Below are 19,199 nucleotides of genomic sequence, written 5' to 3'. Positions count from 1 at the left end.
TGTATGACTCCCAAATTCCAGGCTTGAAGGAGTGTGCAATTACTTCTGACACCAGCAACCCCAAATTGGACCAAACCTTACAGGTTGAAGGCACTTTTCCATGGGACTGTCCTCATTTCAGATGCCAAATGCAAACTTGGGCATCCCCAGGTCACCCTCACTTCTGGTCAGCTGGTTATAAATTTGGGGGTTCTTACTACCCCCTTAGGTTTGGCAATTTTCTAGAATGACTCACAGAACGTAAGAAAGCATTGTACTTAAAATTACAGTTTTGTCATAGCAAAAGGAGGCAAATCAGAGCTAGCCAAAGGAAGAAATGCACAGGGCAAGATCTGTGAGGATGCTGAAAGTGAAGCTTCTCTTGTGTTCTGCCCATAGAATCAGGATGCTTTGCCCTCCTAGAGCATGGATGTGTGGCAATATATAGAGTATTGCCAACAGGGAAGCTCACTCAAGCTTCAGTGTCCAGGGTTTTTATTGGGGTTTCATTACATAGTCATGATTGATTGAATCACTGCCCATGTGTCTCAGTCTCCAGTCTCCTTTCTTTCTCTAGGTCTAGTTGATATCATATGACTCAAGGTCCAGCCCTCTAATCCCATGGTGGGTTTTTCTGGCAAGTCCAGCCACCATCTTAAATCATCTCATTAGCATAAACTATATAGGGGCCCACCATGAGTCACCTCAGCATAAAATTTCATGGTTCAAATGAACAACAAAAACACTCCTGTCACTTTGGAAATTCCAAGGATTTATAGTCTGCTTCCCAGGAACTGGGGAAAAAGACCAGCCAAATTCTTTATTATACAGGGTGCACACTGTAAACTGATACTGGAAATTGAGAAGATGAGAAAATTGTAATAATATGGGTGTGGATGAGATTGTTCAAGGAGGTTTATAAAAGAAAAAGAGCAAGAAGCTTGGAATTGCTTTGAGAATGTAGAGGGCAGGCGAGGAGGAAACCTGGAACGCACTGAAGAGAGTCATGAGTAGGAGGAGTGTCAGGAGAGAACAGTGTCCCAGAACCTAGGCAAAAGCATTTCAGGAAGAAGGGAATGAACATCAGGTATCAGTGCCATCAGAGGTCAGGGAGAAGGAAAGAAGATGTAAGTTGAAAAGTGACCATTGGATTAGTAAATTAGGTCATTTTAGTGAATTAGTGGAGGCAGAAGTGAGATTGTAGCTCATAAAGAAAAAATAGTAAGAATGAACCCTTTCTTTAAGAAGGCTGGCTGAGAAGGGAGAAAGTGGATTTGTAGGGTCAAGTGAAGGATTTTTTTTTAAACAGGACAGATTTAAGTATGTTTATATGCTGAGGGAAGGAGCCAATACAGAAGGAGAAATAAAGGAGATAACTGAAAGAGTAATGTTACGAGGAGTTGAAATTTATAAATACTGTGTGATTTTATTTATGTACAGATGCTGATGTTGGAAATTGACTCATATTAGAGGTGGCCACATGGAAGACATTGCAGGAACTGAGCGGACGTTCAAAGGGGACGTTAGAGAAAGAATGAATTTTGCTATAGCTGGGCTTATACCATTAGTTGTTTTTACAGTTTTCAAAATATCCATCTCATTCAGTTATAAGCTCCTTGGAAAGCAAAAAGATTTTTTATAAAAGTAGTGTTTCCAATCCTCTTTCTGGGTGTCAGAATTCTATAGCCAGTGTTAACCTTAAAAATAAAACTGTCAGTTATTTTATCGGCAAAAAATGGGTTTATTTGTGAATAGCAGAGAATTGCAATTTGGGACACGCAAGCTATGGCAGAACCATAGGCAAGTCTCAAGAACAAAGGAGAACACTTCTTAATAGAGAAAAGGGGAAATTGGGAGGGCTGTAATAAAGAAAAAGTCTATTGGAGTCAAGTGTGAGGTGAAAGTATAGTCGTTTTTCACTGGCTGGGTTTTGACACTGTCTCATTGGTTTTGACACTGTCTCATTGTTGCCAGGGGAGGAGAAAAACCTTTCTTCCTCCTGCTGGGGTGGTGAAGCAGCTAATGTAGAATAGACTCTCAAGGCTGGTCTCTTCCAATTGGGTCTGCAATTGACTAAGAGTTGTAGGGCATGAGAACTCCCCCTTCTGGCCTCGCAGCTCTATTTTAAAGGAGTTTTCCTTTCATTAATTTTCACACTAGAAAAGGGTTTGGACAGTTCCTAAATTTGTGAAACTTTACATGTGTATAGTTTTCAAAGTTTAAATCCCCAGAAGCTTATTAAACTAAATTAATAAATGGGACAGAATTCTTTTAAAGATCACCAACTAATATACCAAAAAAAAAATGTATTAACTTTGTATTTGAACTCCCACTGGAAGAAGAAAATACTGAGTATTTGAATATCCAGTAGTCTTCAACACTAGAGGATTGGTGTTCTTGAATAACTTTTACTCCTTATTGACTTATTTTTACAGAAGAGTTTTTTATTTGTTTTCAAAGGTGAGAAGTAACTAAAATTTAGTTTTTAGTCTATGTTTAGTGGCTCTTTCATCAGTAACACTTTTATATAAACTATTAATTTTGTAGCACATTAAGCTGATAAAATGCTAGCTAAATTGATTATGCTTGAATTGCCACTGGATTTTTAGTTACCTTATTAACTAATAAGTGGATTTCTACTTTTGATTAAAAACTGTGTATTATGTGTTGTGGAAGACAGGTTTTGTCCCTTAGGAGGGTAAGGGATAGATAGTTCTACTAGATGTGGTAGAAAATGGCTTACTTTCATTATGTTTAAGCAGAGCAGTCACTCTTAAGCCATGCTCAAAACTATACATATTTATCTTCTTCCAGGTTTAAGAAAATTGGGTAGGTTCTTTCTCAACGTATTAGAAGATTTCTTATTGTCTGGCCATCTCTTTTGTTAGCCCATCTCTAAGTACCTCTGATTTGAGACATTTTGTGAAATCAGTCATTTTTTTTTTAAATCTATGAAATGATACTTATGTCAAATACACTGATTTTACTGTGACAGTTGAGTTTATCTTTTGATGGGAAAATTTTTATGTACATCAATAGCTGATGATATTTTATAGGAATGCATTTTAATCTGATAAAACATTTAATACAGCTTTTGAAATTTCAGGGTGTACTGATGGTTGGACCCCCAGGCACTGGTAAGACTATGCTAGCTAAAGCTGTTGCCACTGAATGTGGCACAACATTCTTCAACGTTTCCTCTTCTACACTGACATCTAAATATAGAGGTGAATCTGAGAAGTTAGTCCGTCTGTTGTTTGAAATGGTGAGTGATGATATATTCAGATTTCAAAGTACTCTTTGTGTAGGCAGATGATACCCCTTTTACATCCATTTACCTAGGGATCTGTTTTTAAAAGGGCAAATGGAGTTGTAGTTGAACAGTTCATCCTGACACATAAGTAAGGTATGGGGTGGTGGGTTTTGTGGAGTAGTTGATGTGTCCTCAGTGTTTCCTTTCCTCTCTGAGGTAAGGGAAGGCCCTTTGGCATCCTATCCAGTGAGGGTGGAAGACACTTTGGAAATGTGTGTGGTGTGATATTTCTGGATTTCTAATGAGCTGGTTGAGCAGAGTATATTTTAGTATATGTTTTAAAAATCAGACATCAATCTGTCATTAAAGTTTGTTCTTTTTTCATAAGGGACTTGCAGTAGCTATTTAAGAATATGTATTGGAAGATGGAGATGGACGATTTATCTTTTTTTAAATTTTTTAATTGTTATGTTAATCACCATACATTACATCATTAGTTTTTGATGTAGTGTTCCATGATTCATTGTTTGTGCGTAACGCCCAGTGCTCCACGCAGAACGTGCCCTCTTTAATACCCATCACCAGGCTAACCCATCCCCCCCACCCTCCTCCCCTCTAGAACCCTCAGTTTGTTTTTCAGAGTCCATCGTCTCTCATGGTTCATCTTGGATGATTTATCTTTAAAAAGATTTATATTATGGAAATTTTCAAACCCAAAAGTAGAAATAATAGTACTATGAATCCCCATGTATCTGTCACCCACCTTCACCAACCATCTAACTTTTATTTTTAGAAATTTCCATTTTCTGATGTAAATGATTTAATCTCTGTCAATAGCCAGATGGTGGCAATAAAGCAGTGAGAAATTTCTGCTCTTTTTTTAACCATTGTTCTAGGAGGAGGAAATGGCATTAAAAAATTCAGATTGTTTTATGAGCTCATTGAATGGTTTCTTTAAAATGTTTTTTACAAAGGCTAGATTTTATGCGCCCACCACGATCTTCATCGATGAGATAGATTCTATCTGTAGTCGAAGAGGAACCTCTGATGAACATGAGGCAAGTCGCAGAGTCAAGTCTGAACTACTCATTCAGATGGATGGTAATTGATATTTAATTACTGTCCCCAAACTGTTATATTTCCTTTTTGAATTTTGGGTAGATTCATATTGTGGAAATTCTCAGTGAATAGACTGGAAGGCAGCCTGAATTTATTTGTAATCATTTGTTCATCCACCCACTTGTTCAGTTTGTTCATGCACTCAGCATTTACCGCATATGTGTTATGAATCACATGCCATTTCAGGTTCTGAGGTTACAAAGAAAAGGAATGTCATGGCCGGTAAGGACTTTACCTGGACTGCAGAGCTTCCAGAGATGTGGTCCAGGGCCCCAGGGATCTTTAAGGCCCTCTTAAAAGGTCTGCAAAGGCTAAACCATTTTCATGATAATATCAAGACATTATTTGCCCTTTTTCGCTCTCATTCTCTCACGAGAATACAGTGGAGGGTTTCAGAGGCTGCAAGACATTTGGGATGTCATCATAGATGGAAAGCAGCAGCCGATAAGAGAACCCAGCTGTTCTCTGTTGAGTCACACATTAAAGAGATTTACAAAAATGTAGGAACATGCCACTCTTACTAAATTTTTTTTGGTTTTGAAAATCACAGTTATTTTTCATAAAATGTTATTTATATTAACAAAATACTAGATTTATTGTTCCTTTAAAATGAATTAATATTTTTTAAAATTCTCAGTTTTAATTTCTAATGGTAAATATTGATAGATGTATTCCACACACACAGAAGCTCTTTGGAGCTCGGTAATTTTTAAGAGTATAGACAACATATCATGAAACCAAGAAGTAGAACCACTGCTGTAGTTGGGAAGTGGGCAGCTTAACAATACACTTTAAATTGTGTGGTAGAACTAAACTCTGGGGGTGGGGAAGACAGCGGGAGCGGTACCACCCAGACTGAGGGAGTCATGGAACGGAATGGCCAAGGTGGGCTTTGAAGTTTTGGTAGAAGTTATTCAAAGAAATGGCAGTGAAGGAAGAGAGTGGTGGGCCAGAGCTGCCTTCAGAGGTTTATTATTCTGGTAGTTGTGTGGCAAATGTAAAATGTGTTTAAAAAAAATATCCAGAATGTGTTGTTTCAAAACAGCTATGGTTCTACAGCACCGGTGGATACTTACTGAATATTACAGCGTGTGTTATATATAGTGCCAGGCACTGTAAGGATGCATAACACAGTGTAGTATATGAGTCCCTGCCCTCCCTGAGTTTATCATTTGAATTTCTGCTAAAGTATATTTTGGGGGAGGGATCTAGAGGAGAAATACATTAGATGTTTTAAAAATATCACTGAATATAAATTTAGTCAGCTGAATTTCATCAAGGGGTGTTTGTGACTAATGTTGATTATTAGTTGGATAGCTTGATTCTTTGTGATAATGATTGAAACAGGAGTTTGGTAATAATTTATTAAGAAAATACCATATTGAACTGGGTTGCTTTAAATTCACTACTTTGTTATGCCGGGCCACAACTAGAAACTCTTAGTAATAAAGCTTGTGAGTTTTGTTTTGTTTGTTTGTTTTTTACTGCACATTTTCCAAAGTTTCCATTGTGTAACCTGTAACTTTTTATTCTAAAACTTTAATTCTGAAAAAGTAGGCTCAAGGTATATATGTTTGGTTTGGTTTAAAAAGAAATGATATTTTCAGTAGTGATGATTATTAGGTTCATTCTCAGATTTTTTATTTTTTCCAAGTCACTTAGAAGTTTGAAGGATAAAATTATTGCAGTATATCCTGCCATATTATGATTGCTTGCTAGTACATTAGCAAATGTGAACCTTCTTCTGTTCTTCCTTCTTGAGAAAATAAATTAGACTGACAACTAGAATAAAATTTTTTTGAGGGACTTCATGATTTAAAAAAGGAATAAAACAGCATAATCTCCCATGCCTTTTCTTTTCAGAGCAACTATACACTCACTTTCTTACAGGAAAAAAATGGTTTTTCTTACAGGATTAGAATCCTGTAATAGATTATATGAATTCTATTGCCTCCTTGTTTTATAGTTAATCTGTTGGTGTGTCTGGTTCTGCCACCATACAGAGGTCAGAAGGACTGCGTTATTTTCGTCATTGAGCTTATGACAAAGCCTCTGGCTGATGCTTAGAAATGTTAGTTGAATGAGAGAATAAAGGACTTTAAGGAAAATGCCTTCTTTTCCCCTAATTGTGTATAGGAGTTGGAGGAGCTTTAGAGAATGATGATCCTTCCAAGATGGTTATGGTGTTGGCTGCTACTAATTTCCCATGGGACATTGATGAAGCTTTGAGAAGGAGATTAGAAAAAAGGATATATATACCTCTCCCAACAGGTATGATGCCTTCCTTTTAAGATATATATATTTTTTCCTCCTGTTACGTTTTTCTAGTTCTTTAAGTCTTTAGTCCTTTGGCATTCTGCTTAAAGTTTATAACATCACAAAACCAATTTGTAATAGATGGGAAGAAAGGCCACAGTAGTACTCCGTTGAAGTCCCTTACATTTCAGAGCAGTTCTTATATTCAGAGCAGTATTTTTTTTTTTTTAAGATTTTATTTATTTATTTGACAGAGAGAGACACAGCAAGAGAGGGAACACAAGTAGGGGAGAGAGAAGCAGGCTTCCTGATGAGCAGGGAGCCCAGTGTGGGGCTCGATCCCATGACCCTGGGATCATGACCTCAGCTGAAGGCAGATGCTTAACGACTGAGCCACCCAGGCACCCTGAGAGCAGTATTCATGTTAATAAATTAGATAGGATATCTAAAGTTTTACTTTTAAATTTAAAGTCCTTAAATCTTAAGTGATTAAAAATAAAGTTCTCTTGGGATTTTCTTAAAAATATGCTGCTTTGAAAAATATAACTTCATCCTATTGATGACTTGAAATTTTCATAAGTGAATTTTTTCTTTTTATACTGAGATAAAATTTACATGGAATGAAATGTATAAATCTTAAGTGTGTAATTGGTGAGTTTTGTCAAATGAATATTCCTGTTTAATCAATACCCTACTCAAGATGTAGGGTATTTCTGTCACCCCATGAAGTTTCTGTGTGCCCTCTATCAGTTAATTCAAACCCTCAATAGGTATTACCTTTCCTGATTTTTATCACCATAGATTAATTTTACCTATTATTAAACTTCATATAAATGGAATCATTACATGTGTACTCTTGTGTGTCTGTTACTGTCACTCAATGTAATGTTTTGAGATTCATCCATGTGGTTACATGTATTGGTATTTTATTCTTGATATGATTATACCACAATTTATTCCTTTTTTGGTGGACATTGGAGTTATTTCTAGTTTGGGGCTCTTATGAATGAGGCTATAAATATGGTACAGATCTTATGGATGAATGTTTTTGATTCTTTTGAGTGATATAGCTGAGAATAGAATAGGTGGGTCCTAGGGTAGATATGTATATATTTAGCTTTATAGGGCGCCTGGGTGGCTCAGATGGTTAAGCATCTGCCTTTGGCTCAGGTCGTGATCCCAGGGTCCTGGGATCGAGTCCCGCATCGGGCTCCCTGCTGCTTGGGAGCCTGCTTCTCCCTCTGCCTCTCTCTCTCTCTGTCTCTCATGAATAAATAAATAAAATCTTTAAAAAACAAACAAAAAAAACCCCCCAAAATATTTAACTTTAGAATACTCAAACTGTTTTCCTAAGTGGTTGTACCATTTTACACTTACACCATCAACGAAATGAAAAGTCCAGTATTTTCATATCCTTGCCAACATTTGGTATGGTCAGTATTTTAATCTTAGTCATCCTACTAAATTATATCTCTCTAATGACTAATTATGTGGAGTGCCTTTTTTGTGTACCTCTTGGTCATTGGTATATCTTTTGTGCAATGTCTTTTCAAGTCCTTTGCTCAGTTTTTAATTAGTTTATTGTTGTTTTATTAATGCTACGTAGTTCTTCATCAGAAATGCATCGTGAATATTTTCCTCCAGTTTGGTTTGCCTTTCAGTTTTCTTTATGGTGTCTTTTGATAAGAAGTTTTAATTTTGATGATGTTCTCTTGTCAAGTTTTTCTCTTATGGATAGCACTTTTTGTGTCATAGGAGATCTTTGCTTACCCCAAAGGGCAAAGGTTTTCTCCTATTTTTCTTTTAGAAACTTTAGTTAAATCTGTGATCCATCTTGAGGTAATTTTGTGTATATAGTGTCAGAGATTGAGTTTCACTTTTATTTATATATATATATATATATACACACACATATATATATCGAGTTGTTTTAGCACTGCTTGTTAAAAGGAGTTTTCTTTTTCCATTGCGTTATTTTGGCACCTTTGTTGAAAATTATTTTGCTATGTATGTGTGGGTTCTAGTTCTCAGTTCTCTGTTCTGTTCCATTGATTTAAAAATAAGTATAGGGCTATCTAGTCAGGTTATCTATTTTTTTTTTTAAAGATTTATTTATTTTAGAGAAAGAGAGAGAGCAGGGGGTGGGAAGGGCAGAGGGAGAGAGAAATTCCAAGCAGACTCCCTGCTGAGTGCAGAGCCTGATGTGCGGCTCAATTTCACAACCCTGAGATCAGGACCTGAGCCAAAACCAGGAGTCGGATACTTAACCAACTGCACCATCCAGGTGCCCCTCTATTTTTTCTTGAGTAAGCTTTGGTAGCTTGTCTTTCAAAGAATTTGTCCATTTCTTCTAAATTCTCAAATTGGGATTTGACCTAATACAAACATACAAGCTGACTAAAGGGTTTATGTGAGGCTGTTGATTGCATGTCTGCTTCTGGAGCCTGAAGTCAATAGTGAGGGCAATCGGGAAGAGAAGATGAAGTGGTGGAAACAAGGACAAATTATAACCTGTGTGGATGACCTGGAACCTCATGAGGATAGACTGGAACCCATATTGGGCTCTCATTGCTTTTGAGACTTCCAACTTTGATGATTGGGGTGTCCTGTTGTAACAGTATTAAATATATACCTGGCTAAGGAGTCAAAAAAGCTGAAGGAGAAAATCTGACAGGAGCTGCTCCATACTAGCAGGGTGAGTCAGAAGATAAGTGACAGTAAGCTTGAACTGCAAATGCACTTCACGCCCTGAACCAACTTTCTTTCAGATTTCACCCATAATGACTCATGTGGTCCACACTGAACCAGAGCTATGCAATGTGAATGCTGGGAAATGAAATTACAGCTTTGCTTAAGTTGACATAATACAAATCTACACACCTTATTTTCTTCTTCTTGTCTGGAGAATCTACAGTAATGGCTCAGTTTTCATTCCTAAAATTGGTCATTTGTGTTTTATCTCCATTATTCTTGATCATCTTGCTAGAGATTTATCAATATTATTAATCTTTTCAAAAACCTAATTTTTTGCTTTGTAATTTTTCTGTTGCCTATTTCAGTGACTTTTTTCCTCTTATTTTTATTATTTCTCCATTATACTTTGAGTTTAATCTTCTTTTTCTGAAGTTTGAAACTTATACTATTGGTTTTAAACCTTTTTTTAATATAAATATTTAAAGCTGTAAATTTCTCTTTATGCACTGCTTTGGCTTTATCCCACCAATTTTGCTATAGCATATTTTCTTTGCTATTCATTTCTAATTTTCCTTTTTTTATTTCTAACTTAATTCCATTATAATCAGGGACGACTCTGTAGAATGTCAATTTTTAAATTTTATTGAATTTATGATTCAGCATATTCTTTCTTGGTGAATGTTTATTCTGTACTTGTTGATAATATTCTATAATTGTTGGTCAGATCAAGTTAGTGTGATAATATTGTTCAAGTCTTTTAGATTCTTAATGATTTTTTTACTCTGGTTTTTCTACCAGTTACTTAGAGTGGGTTGTTAAACTCTTCAGATATTATTGTGAATTTGTTTATTGTTTGCTTTAGTTCTGTCAATCTTTGCTTTATGCATTTTGAAGTTCTATCATTAGGTACATAAACAGTTACAATTGGTATATCTTCTTTGTTCTTCTACCATTATGAAATGTCTCTACTTAGACCCTTTGACTTGATGTGTACTTTGATAATAATACAGCCTCACTATCTTTTGCTTATTGTTTGCATGATATATCTGCTTTCTTCCTTTAGTTTTCACCCTGTCCTTATATTTGCAATGCAGTTCTTGTAGACAACAAATAGTTGGGTCTGGCTATTTAGCCAGTTTATTTCTGGTTTTTAATTGGAGTATTTAGTCCATTTCAATATAATGTAATCATTGATATGGCTGTGTTTAAGTATGCCATCTTGCTATTTTCCCTTTTGTTTGTTTCTCTGTACCTCTTTTCCTAATTTCTTTTGATAATTGACTATTTTTTAGTATCCACTTTAATTCCTTTATTGGATTTTTACCTATACCCGTTTTTTTTTTTAGCAGTTAATCTGGGGATTACAATATGCACCTGTAACGTTTCACAGTTGACTTTGAGCTAATATTGTACCATTTCATGGAAAATATAAGAGCTGTTTGCCTCCCCCCCCCAGCCTTTGTGCTATTTTGTCATGTATTTTATAACGACATTCATTATAGATCCCACAATATAATGAGATTTAAATTGTTAGTTTAAACTTCAATTAAGAGGAGCACAAAAAGTAGTGTTTTCTATTTGCCTACATATTTAACACCTTCACTGCTCTGCTTTTCTATTTTAAGGTCCAGATTTCCATCTGGGTTCATCTCCCATTTGTCTAGAAAACTTCCTTTAATATTTCTTCTAGTTAAGGTCTGCCAGCATCAAGTTCAGTTTTTGTTATCTGAAATGTCTTTCTTTCACCCTTATTTCTGAAGGATATTTTTAATTGATAAATAATTCTGGGTTGGAAAAAGTTTTTTGTTTTGTTTTTTCTTTCATTACTTATAAAGATGTCATTTTGTCATCTTCTGGCCTCCACTGGTTTCTGATGTGAGGTCCACTGTCATTCACACCATTGTATGTAATGTATATTTTCCCTTCTGGCTATTGTTTTTTTAAATCAACTTTATTGAATAATGATTTATCTATAATAAACTTTATCCACTTAAAATTTGATGATTTTGACAATTGTATACAGCCATGAAACCATACCACAGTCAGGATGCAGAACATATCTTTCATTCTGAGATGATTTCTTGTGTCCCTTTGCAGCCTATTCTCCTCTCTCACCAACACCTTTCTACCTCAGGCAACCATTGATCTGATCTTTGCCGCCATAGATTATTTTGAATTTCACAAGTAGGATCATACAGTATGAGTTGTTTTGGGACTGTCTTCTTTCATTCAGCATAATTATTTTGAGATTTATTAATGTTATTGTTTTTTTTACTGGTGGGTAGGATTTCATTATATGGCCATATTACAGATGATTTATCCATTCTCCTATTGATGGATATTTAGATGGTTTCTGTTTTGGAACTGTTGTAAATAAAGCTGCTGTCAACATTCATGTTCAATTCTTTGTGTGAACATATGTTTTCAATTCTCTCGGATAAATACCTAGGAGTGAAATAACTGGGTCATGTGATAGTATGTGTTTATAGAAAGCAGGTTGGAATTTTCTTGAGTGGTTGTCTTCTTTTTTTTTTAGGCAGGGAGGGGCAGAGGGAGAAGGAGAGAGAGAATCTTAAACAGCTATTGGGGAAAAGACATGCTTTGTGGTACAAAAGTAGGAATTTAGCTTTCTTTGAAATAGTGGAGAAGAAAATAGATTTGGCTGACTGAAAGGCTTTCTTCTAAACTTGTTTTCCCTTATGAAAATGTTATGTCCATTATAGGTAATCATTTTTGGGTGCTTCTCTTTGCTCATTATTAGTCTGAAGGTGTGTACCTTGTGACCATAGAACTTGAGAAATCGCTTTCTCCTAAAGTGTATCCAAACAGGTAATCATAATTAGAACTCCACTCTTTCTCTATTAGTTCAGTAGGTGTTTATCTAGCTCTTTGCTGTTAGACGTTTATTATTATTGCGGAACTCGAATCTCACGACCCTGAGATCATGACCTAAACTGAAATCAAGAGTTGGATGCTTAACTGACTGAGCCACCCAGGCACCCCTCTTAATGGTTGTTAAGATATTTTGTTTATCTTTTTGTTTTCAGCAATTTTACCATGATGTACTATGTGGAGTTTTCCTTTTATTTAACCTGCATGTATGTTGGATTTTGATATTGTTGCACAGGTCACTGGGACTCCATTACATTTTTTTTCAGTCTTTTTTTCTAATTCTTCAGGTTGGATAATTTCTGTTCATTTATCTTCATGTTCATTGACACTTTCTTCTGCCATTGCTAATCTTTTAATCTCATCCAGTGAATTTTTCATTTCAAATGTATTTTTCAAATCTAGCATTTCCATTTGGTTATTTATTATAGTTTCCATTGCTTTGCTGGGATTCCCCAGGTCTTAATCCATTTAGTCTATTCCTGTAATTCTTTGAGATTTTTCCCTTCAGAAGGTGGAGCTTAGTTACCCTCCCCCGACAATGTACTAGACTTAGTCATTTGTTTCTAAAGAATAGAATATGGGAGAATGATGCTATAAGTGACTTCTGAGGCTAAATGATAAAAAGGATAGTTTCTGCCTAGCTCTTCCTCTGTCAGATTATATGCTTTTGGGGAAGCCAGCTGCCATACCATGAGGACAAATAGCCTATGGAGACGCCCGCATGGGAAGAAACTAAAGTCTCCCACCAACAGCCAGAACCAGCTTACCTGTTATGTGAGTTGGTCTTTGGATGACTATAGGCCTGGCCTGTACATTGACTAAAATTTCATGACAGACCCTGCATTAGTCAGGGTTCTCCAGAGAAACAGAACCAATAGAACATGTATATAGGGATAAATTTATTTTAATGAATTAACTCGTGGAATTACAGAGACTGGGAAGTCTAAAATGTGCAGGGTAGGCTGGCAGTCTGGAGACTCAGGGAGGAGTTGATGTCACAATGCAAGTCTGAGGGCCCTCTTTGGGCAGAATTCCCTCTTGCTCTGGGCACGTTTGGCTTTTGTTCTGCTTTGGCCTTCAGCTGATTGGATGAAACCTTCCACATTATGGAGAGCTGTCTGCTTTACTGAGTCCACCGATTTAAATATTACATACAAAAACATCCTCATAGAAACATCTAGAATAATGTTTGACCAAATATCTGGCCAAGTTCACAAAATTAGCCATCATAGACCAAAAAAAAAAAGACTAAAAACAAAAGTGAGAGCTTTTTAGCTAAGTTTCTCCCAAATTCCTGATGCACAGTAACTGTGAAGATAATAAATTGTTTTTTTTAAGCCAATAAATTTTAGTATAATTTTTTATTCAGAAATAGATAATTGATATACTACTTTATAGTTTTTGTCAGCCGATTCTTACATCTGGAACATCAGTTTCTAGAATTGGCTGCTTTTTAATTTTCTTAATTGTGGGTCACATTTTTTCTGTTTCTTCACATGTCCAGTAATTTCTATTATATGCTCTACATTATAGGGTGTCTGGATTATGTTTTTTCCTTTGAAGGGTATTGAATTTTGTTCTGGCAGGCACTCATATTATTGGCAGAACTTAAGAAAAAACTAGTTATTTGCTGCCTGTTGGCTAATGCATGAAAACAGTTGCCTCTTATCTCTTGTTTTATATTTGTTTACCATAGAAAGACAAGTCTGGTACTGGTTTTTTCATGATGGCCAGAAGTGGAAGCCTCACCTGTGACCTTTTTTTTTTTAAGATTTTATTTATTTATTTGACAGAGCACAAGCAGGGAGAGTGGCAGAGGGAGAAGGAGAGGGAACACGCTCCCTGCTGAGCTGAAGGCAGGTGCTCAACCGACTGAGCCACCCAGGCGCCCGAAACTTAATTTTTTATAACATATTCCTTACTCACTTTCTTGACTAGATCTCAAGACTCTATTAGGTAATTAGTTGGTAGATTTCTAGCTCATAGTTTCTGTCTTATATTGTCTTTCCATTAATACTAACAGTCTTGTTACTTGAAAAATGTTTTTTCTTAAAACAGTGCTTAAATTACTGGTTGAACTTACAATAATAATAAACTTACTTAAAGCAGTAATGAAAGTGATTCAATTTAGAAGCTGTAAGCCATCCTGGAATATTCCACCTCCCAGAAGCAGCTCCTCAGTTCCTGGCTTGCTCTCATATTGCTCTCACATGAAGGTTTGAAATTTGAGTGGTTTGTTATCACTTCTGATTTAATGTTTCTTTCCTTTCTCTTTTTTCCCTTTTTTCTCTTCCTTGTTTTCTAAGCCAAATATCTATGTGCTATCTAGTGTATTTTTATGAAATGGGTTTTAATTTTACTCCTGTGTACAGTGATTATAAATAAGAAATTAATACTAATGGGGGAAAATAAAAGTTTTACTACTTGAACTGACATCATTTAAACTTTGGTACTTTGAACTTTAATTCACCGTAATAGGGAGAAAAAAATGTAACTGGAAAAATAGTCGATGATAGCAATTTTATAAACTGCTGAGGAGAGCTTAGCTATTGGGGGAAAGACATGCTTTGTGGTACAACGGTGGGAATTTAGCTTTCTTTGAAATAGTGGAGAAGAAAATAGATTTGGCTGACTGAAAGGCTTTCTTCTAAACTTGTTTTCCCTTATGAAAACGTTATATCCATTATAGGTAATCATTTTTGGGTGCTTCTCTTTGCTCATTATTAGTCTGAAGGTGTGTACCTTGTGACCATAGAACTTGAGAAATCGCTTTCTCCTAAAGTGTATCCAAACAGGTAATCATAATTAGAACTCCACTCTTTCTCTATTAGTTCAGTAGGTGTTTATCTAGCTCTTTGCTGTTAGACATTTATTAGGTAGTGTGGGAATAAAAACAAAGTACAAGCCTTGTCCTTAGAGAACTCACGATGCAGTTAGTTGGAAGGTAGGCATACACTTAACCTAACTGTAGGGAAAACAGTGTAACGTGATACTAGTGTTTTCCATGATATTTTTTCTTTTCAAATTTTTTAATTTAAAATTCCAGTTAGTTTATTCCAGTCCAGTGTAAATTCCAGTACAGTGTAATATTAGTTTCAGGTGTATAACATAGTGATTCAATGCTTACATACAACACCTGGTGCTCATCACAAGTACACTCCTTAATCCCCATCACCTATTTAACACCCCCCCCACCTCCCCTCTGGTCCATGGTACCTTGGAGTGGAGAAAGAGGAATGATAAATTCTGGTCAAAGTGCTTTGGGGAGACGTCATGGAGGAAGTTACGTTTTCACTAATTTTCTTTTTTTTTTTAATAATTTATTGTTATGTTAATCACCATACATTACATCATTAGCTTTTGATGTAGTGTTCCATGATTCATTGTTTGTGCATAACACCCAGTGCTCCACGCAGAATGTGCCTGCCCTCTTTAATACCCATCACCAGGCTAACCCATCCCGCCACCCCCCTCCCCTCTAGAACCCTCAGTTTGTTTTTCAGAGTCTATCGTCTCTAATGGTTTGTCTCCCCCTCCGACTTACTCCCCTTCATTCTTCCCCTCCTGCTATCTTCTTCTTTTTCTTTTTCTTAACATATATTGCATTATTTGTTTCAGAAGTACAGATCCGTGATTCATCAGTCTTGTACAATTCACAGTGCTCACCATAGCACATACTCTCCCCAATGTCTATCACCCAGCCACCCCATCCCTCCCACCCCCCACCACTCCAGCAACCCTCAGTTTGTTTCCTGAGATTAAGAATTCCTCATATCAGTGAGGTCCTATGATACATGTCTTTCTCTGATTGACTTATTTCACTCAGCATAACACCCTCCAGTTCCATCCACGTCGTTGCAAATGGCAAGATCTCATTCCTTTTGATGGCTGCATAATATTCCATTGTGTATATATACCACACCTTCTTTATCCATTCATCTGTCGATGGACATCATGGCTCTTCCCACAGTTTGGCTATTGTGGACATTGCTGCTATCAACATTGGGGTGCACATACCCCTTCGGATCCCTACATTGGTATCTTTGTGGTAAATACCCAGTAGTACAGTTGCTGGATCGTATGGTAGCTCTATTTTCAACTGTTTGAGGAACCTCCATACTGTTTTCCAGAGTGGTTACACGAGCTTGCATTCCCAACAACAGTGTAGGAGGGTTCCCCTTTCTCCACATCCCCGCCAGCATCTGTCGTTTCCTGACTTGTTAATTTTAGCCATTCTGACGGGTGTGAGGTGGTATATCATGGAGGTTTTGATTTGGATTTCCCTGATGCCGAGCGATGTTGAGCACTTTTTCATGTGTCTGTTGGCCATTTGGATGTCTTCTTTGGAAAAATGTCTGTTCATGTCTTCTGCCCATTTCTTGATTGGATGATTTGTTCTTTGGGTGTTGAGTTTGATAAGTTCTTTATAGATTTTGGATCCTAGCCCTTTATCTGATATGTCATTTGCAAATATTTTCTCCCATTCTGTCGGTTGTCTTTTGGTTTTGTGGACTGTTTCTTTTGCTGTGCAAAAGCTTTTTATCTTGATGAAATCCCAAGAGTTCATTTTTGCCCTGGCTTCTCTTGCCTTTGGCGATGTTTCTAGGAAGAAGTTCCTGTGGATGAGGTCGAAGAGGTTGCTGCCTGTGTTCTCCTTTAGGATTTTGATGGACTCCTGTCTCACGTTTAGGTCTTTCAACCATTTGGAGTCTATTTTTGTGTGTGGTGTAAGGAAATGGTCCAGTTTCATTCTTCTGCATGTGGCTGTCCAATTTTCCCAACACCATTTGTTGAAGAGACTGTCTTTTTGCCATTGGACATTCTTTCCTGCTTTGTCAAAGATGAGTTGGCCATAGAGTTGAGGGTCCATTTCTGGGCTCTCGATTCTGTTCCATTGATGTATGTGTCTGTTTTTGTGCCAGTACCATACTGTCTTGATGATGACAGCTTTGTAATAGAGCTGGAAGTCCGGAATTGTGATGCCGCCAGCTTTGCTTTTCTTTTTCAATATTCCTCTGGCTATTCGGGGTCTCTTCTGGTTCCATACAAATTTTAGGATTATTTGTTCCATTTCTTTGAAACAGATGGATGGTATTTTGATGGGATTGCATTGAATGTGTAGATTGCTCTAGGTAGCATTGACATCTTCACAATGCTTGTTCTTCCAATCCATGAGCATGGAACGTTTTTCCATTTCTTTGTGTCTTCTTCAATTTCTTTCATGAGTATTTTATAGTTTTCTGAGTACAGATCCTTTGCCTCTTTGGTTAGATTTATTCCTAGGTATCTTATGGTTTTGGGTGCAGTTGTAAATGGGATTGACTCCTTGATTTGTCTCTCTTCTGTCTTGTTGTTGGTGTATAGGAATGCCACTGATTTCTGTGCATTGATTTTATATCCTGCTACTTTACTGAATTCCTGTATGAGTTCTGGCAGTTTTGAGGTGGAGTCTTTTGGGTTTTCCACATACAGTATCATATCATAGGCAAAGAGTGAGAGTTTGACTTCCTCCTTGCCGATTTGGATGCCTTTGATTTCTTTTTGTTGTCTGATTGCTGTGGCTAGGACTTGTAATACTATGTTGAATAGCAGTGGTGAGAATGGACATCCCTGCCGCGTTCCTGACCTTAGGGGAAAAGCTCTCAGCTTTTCCCCATTGAGAATGATATTCGCTGTAGGTTTTTCATAGATGGCTTTTATGATATTGAGGTATGTACCCTCTATCCCTATACTCTGAAGAGTTTTGATCAAGAAAGGATGCTGTACTTTGTCAGATGCTTTTTCTGCATCCATTGAGAGGATCCTATGATTCTTGTTCTTTCTTTTGTTAATGTATTGTATCACGTTGATTGACTTGCGGACGTTGAACCAAACTTGCATCCCAGGGATAAATCCCACTTGGTCATGGTGAATAATCCTTTTAATGTACTGTTGGATCTTATTGGCTAGTATTTTGGTAAGAATTTTTGCATCCATGTTCATCATGGATATTGGTCTGTAGTTCTCCTTTTTGATGGGGTCTTTGTCTGGTTTTGGGATCAAGGTAATGGTGGCCTCATAAAATGAGTTTGGAAGTTTTCCTTCTATTTCTATTTTTTGGAACAGTTTCAGGAGAATAGGTATTAATTCTTCTTTAAATGTCTGATAGAATTCCCCTGAGAAGCCATCTGGCCCTGGCTTTTTTTTGTTTGTTGGGAGATTTTTGATGACTGCTTCAATTTCCTTAGTGGTTATAAGTCTGTTCAGGTTTTCTATTTCTTCCTGGTTCAGTTTTGGTAGTTGATACATCTCTAGGAATGCACCCATTTCTTCCAGGTTATCTAATTTGCTGGCATAGAGTTGCTCATAATATGTTCTTATAATTGTTTGTATGTCTTTTGTGTTGGTTGTGATCTCTCCTCTTTCATTCATGATTTTGTTGATTTGGGTCCTTTCTCTTTTCTTTTTGATAAGTCCGGCCAGGGGTTTATCAATCTTGTTAATTCCTTCAAAGAACCAGCTCCTAGTTTCGTTGATCTGTTCTACTATTCTTTTAGTTTCTAGTTCATTGATTTCTGCTCTGATCTTTATTATTTCTCTTCTCCTGCTGGGTTTAGGCTTTCTTTGCTGTTCTTTCTCCAGCTCCTTTAGGTGTAGGGTTAGGTTGTGTATTTGAGACCTTTCTTGTTTCTTGAGAAAGGCTTGTATTGCTATATGCTTTCCTCTCAGGACTGCCTTTGCTGTATCCCAAAGATTTTGAACAGTTGTGTTTTCATTTTCATTGGTTTCCATGAATTTTTTTAATTCTTCTTTAATTTCCCGGTTGACCCATTCATTCTGTAGTAGGATGCTCTTTAGCCTCCAATGTATTTGAGTTCTTTCCGACTTTCCTCTTGTGATTGAATTCTAGTTTCAAAGCACTGTGGTCTGAAAATATGCAGGGAATGATCCCAGTCTTTTGGTACCGGTTGAGGCCTGATTTGTGACCTAGGATGTGATCAATTCTGGAGAATGTTCCATGGGCACT

The 19,199-nt window shown here is 36.7% G+C and overlaps 1 protein-coding gene across 3 annotated transcripts in view; it reads left to right on the top strand.

Moving 5' to 3' along the window:
* The window catches only part of KATNAL1 (katanin catalytic subunit A1 like 1), an 83,463-nt gene that overhangs the window by 51,907 nt on the left and 12,357 nt on the right, over positions 1 to 19,199 (top strand). For all 3 annotated transcript variants that reach the window (XM_028105595.2, XM_028105584.2, XM_028105592.2), the window contains exons 7-9: positions 3,086 to 3,244; positions 4,207 to 4,333; positions 6,488 to 6,622. In XM_028105595.2, coding sequence (XP_027961396.1) covers positions 3,086 to 3,244; positions 4,207 to 4,333; positions 6,488 to 6,622 — 421 coding nt within the window. The remainder of the gene's footprint in view (positions 1 to 3,085; positions 3,245 to 4,206; positions 4,334 to 6,487; positions 6,623 to 19,199) is intronic.

Source organism: Eumetopias jubatus, unplaced genomic scaffold (genome assembly GCF_037043125.1).
Source record: "Eumetopias jubatus isolate StellerSeaLion01/CBP00866 unplaced genomic scaffold, mEumJub1_p1.0 scaffold_3, whole genome shotgun sequence".
NCBI lineage: Eukaryota > Metazoa > Chordata > Mammalia > Carnivora > Otariidae > Eumetopias > Eumetopias jubatus.
Note: the sequence above shows the minus strand (reverse complement) of the source record. Positions and strands in the feature narration are given on the sequence as shown.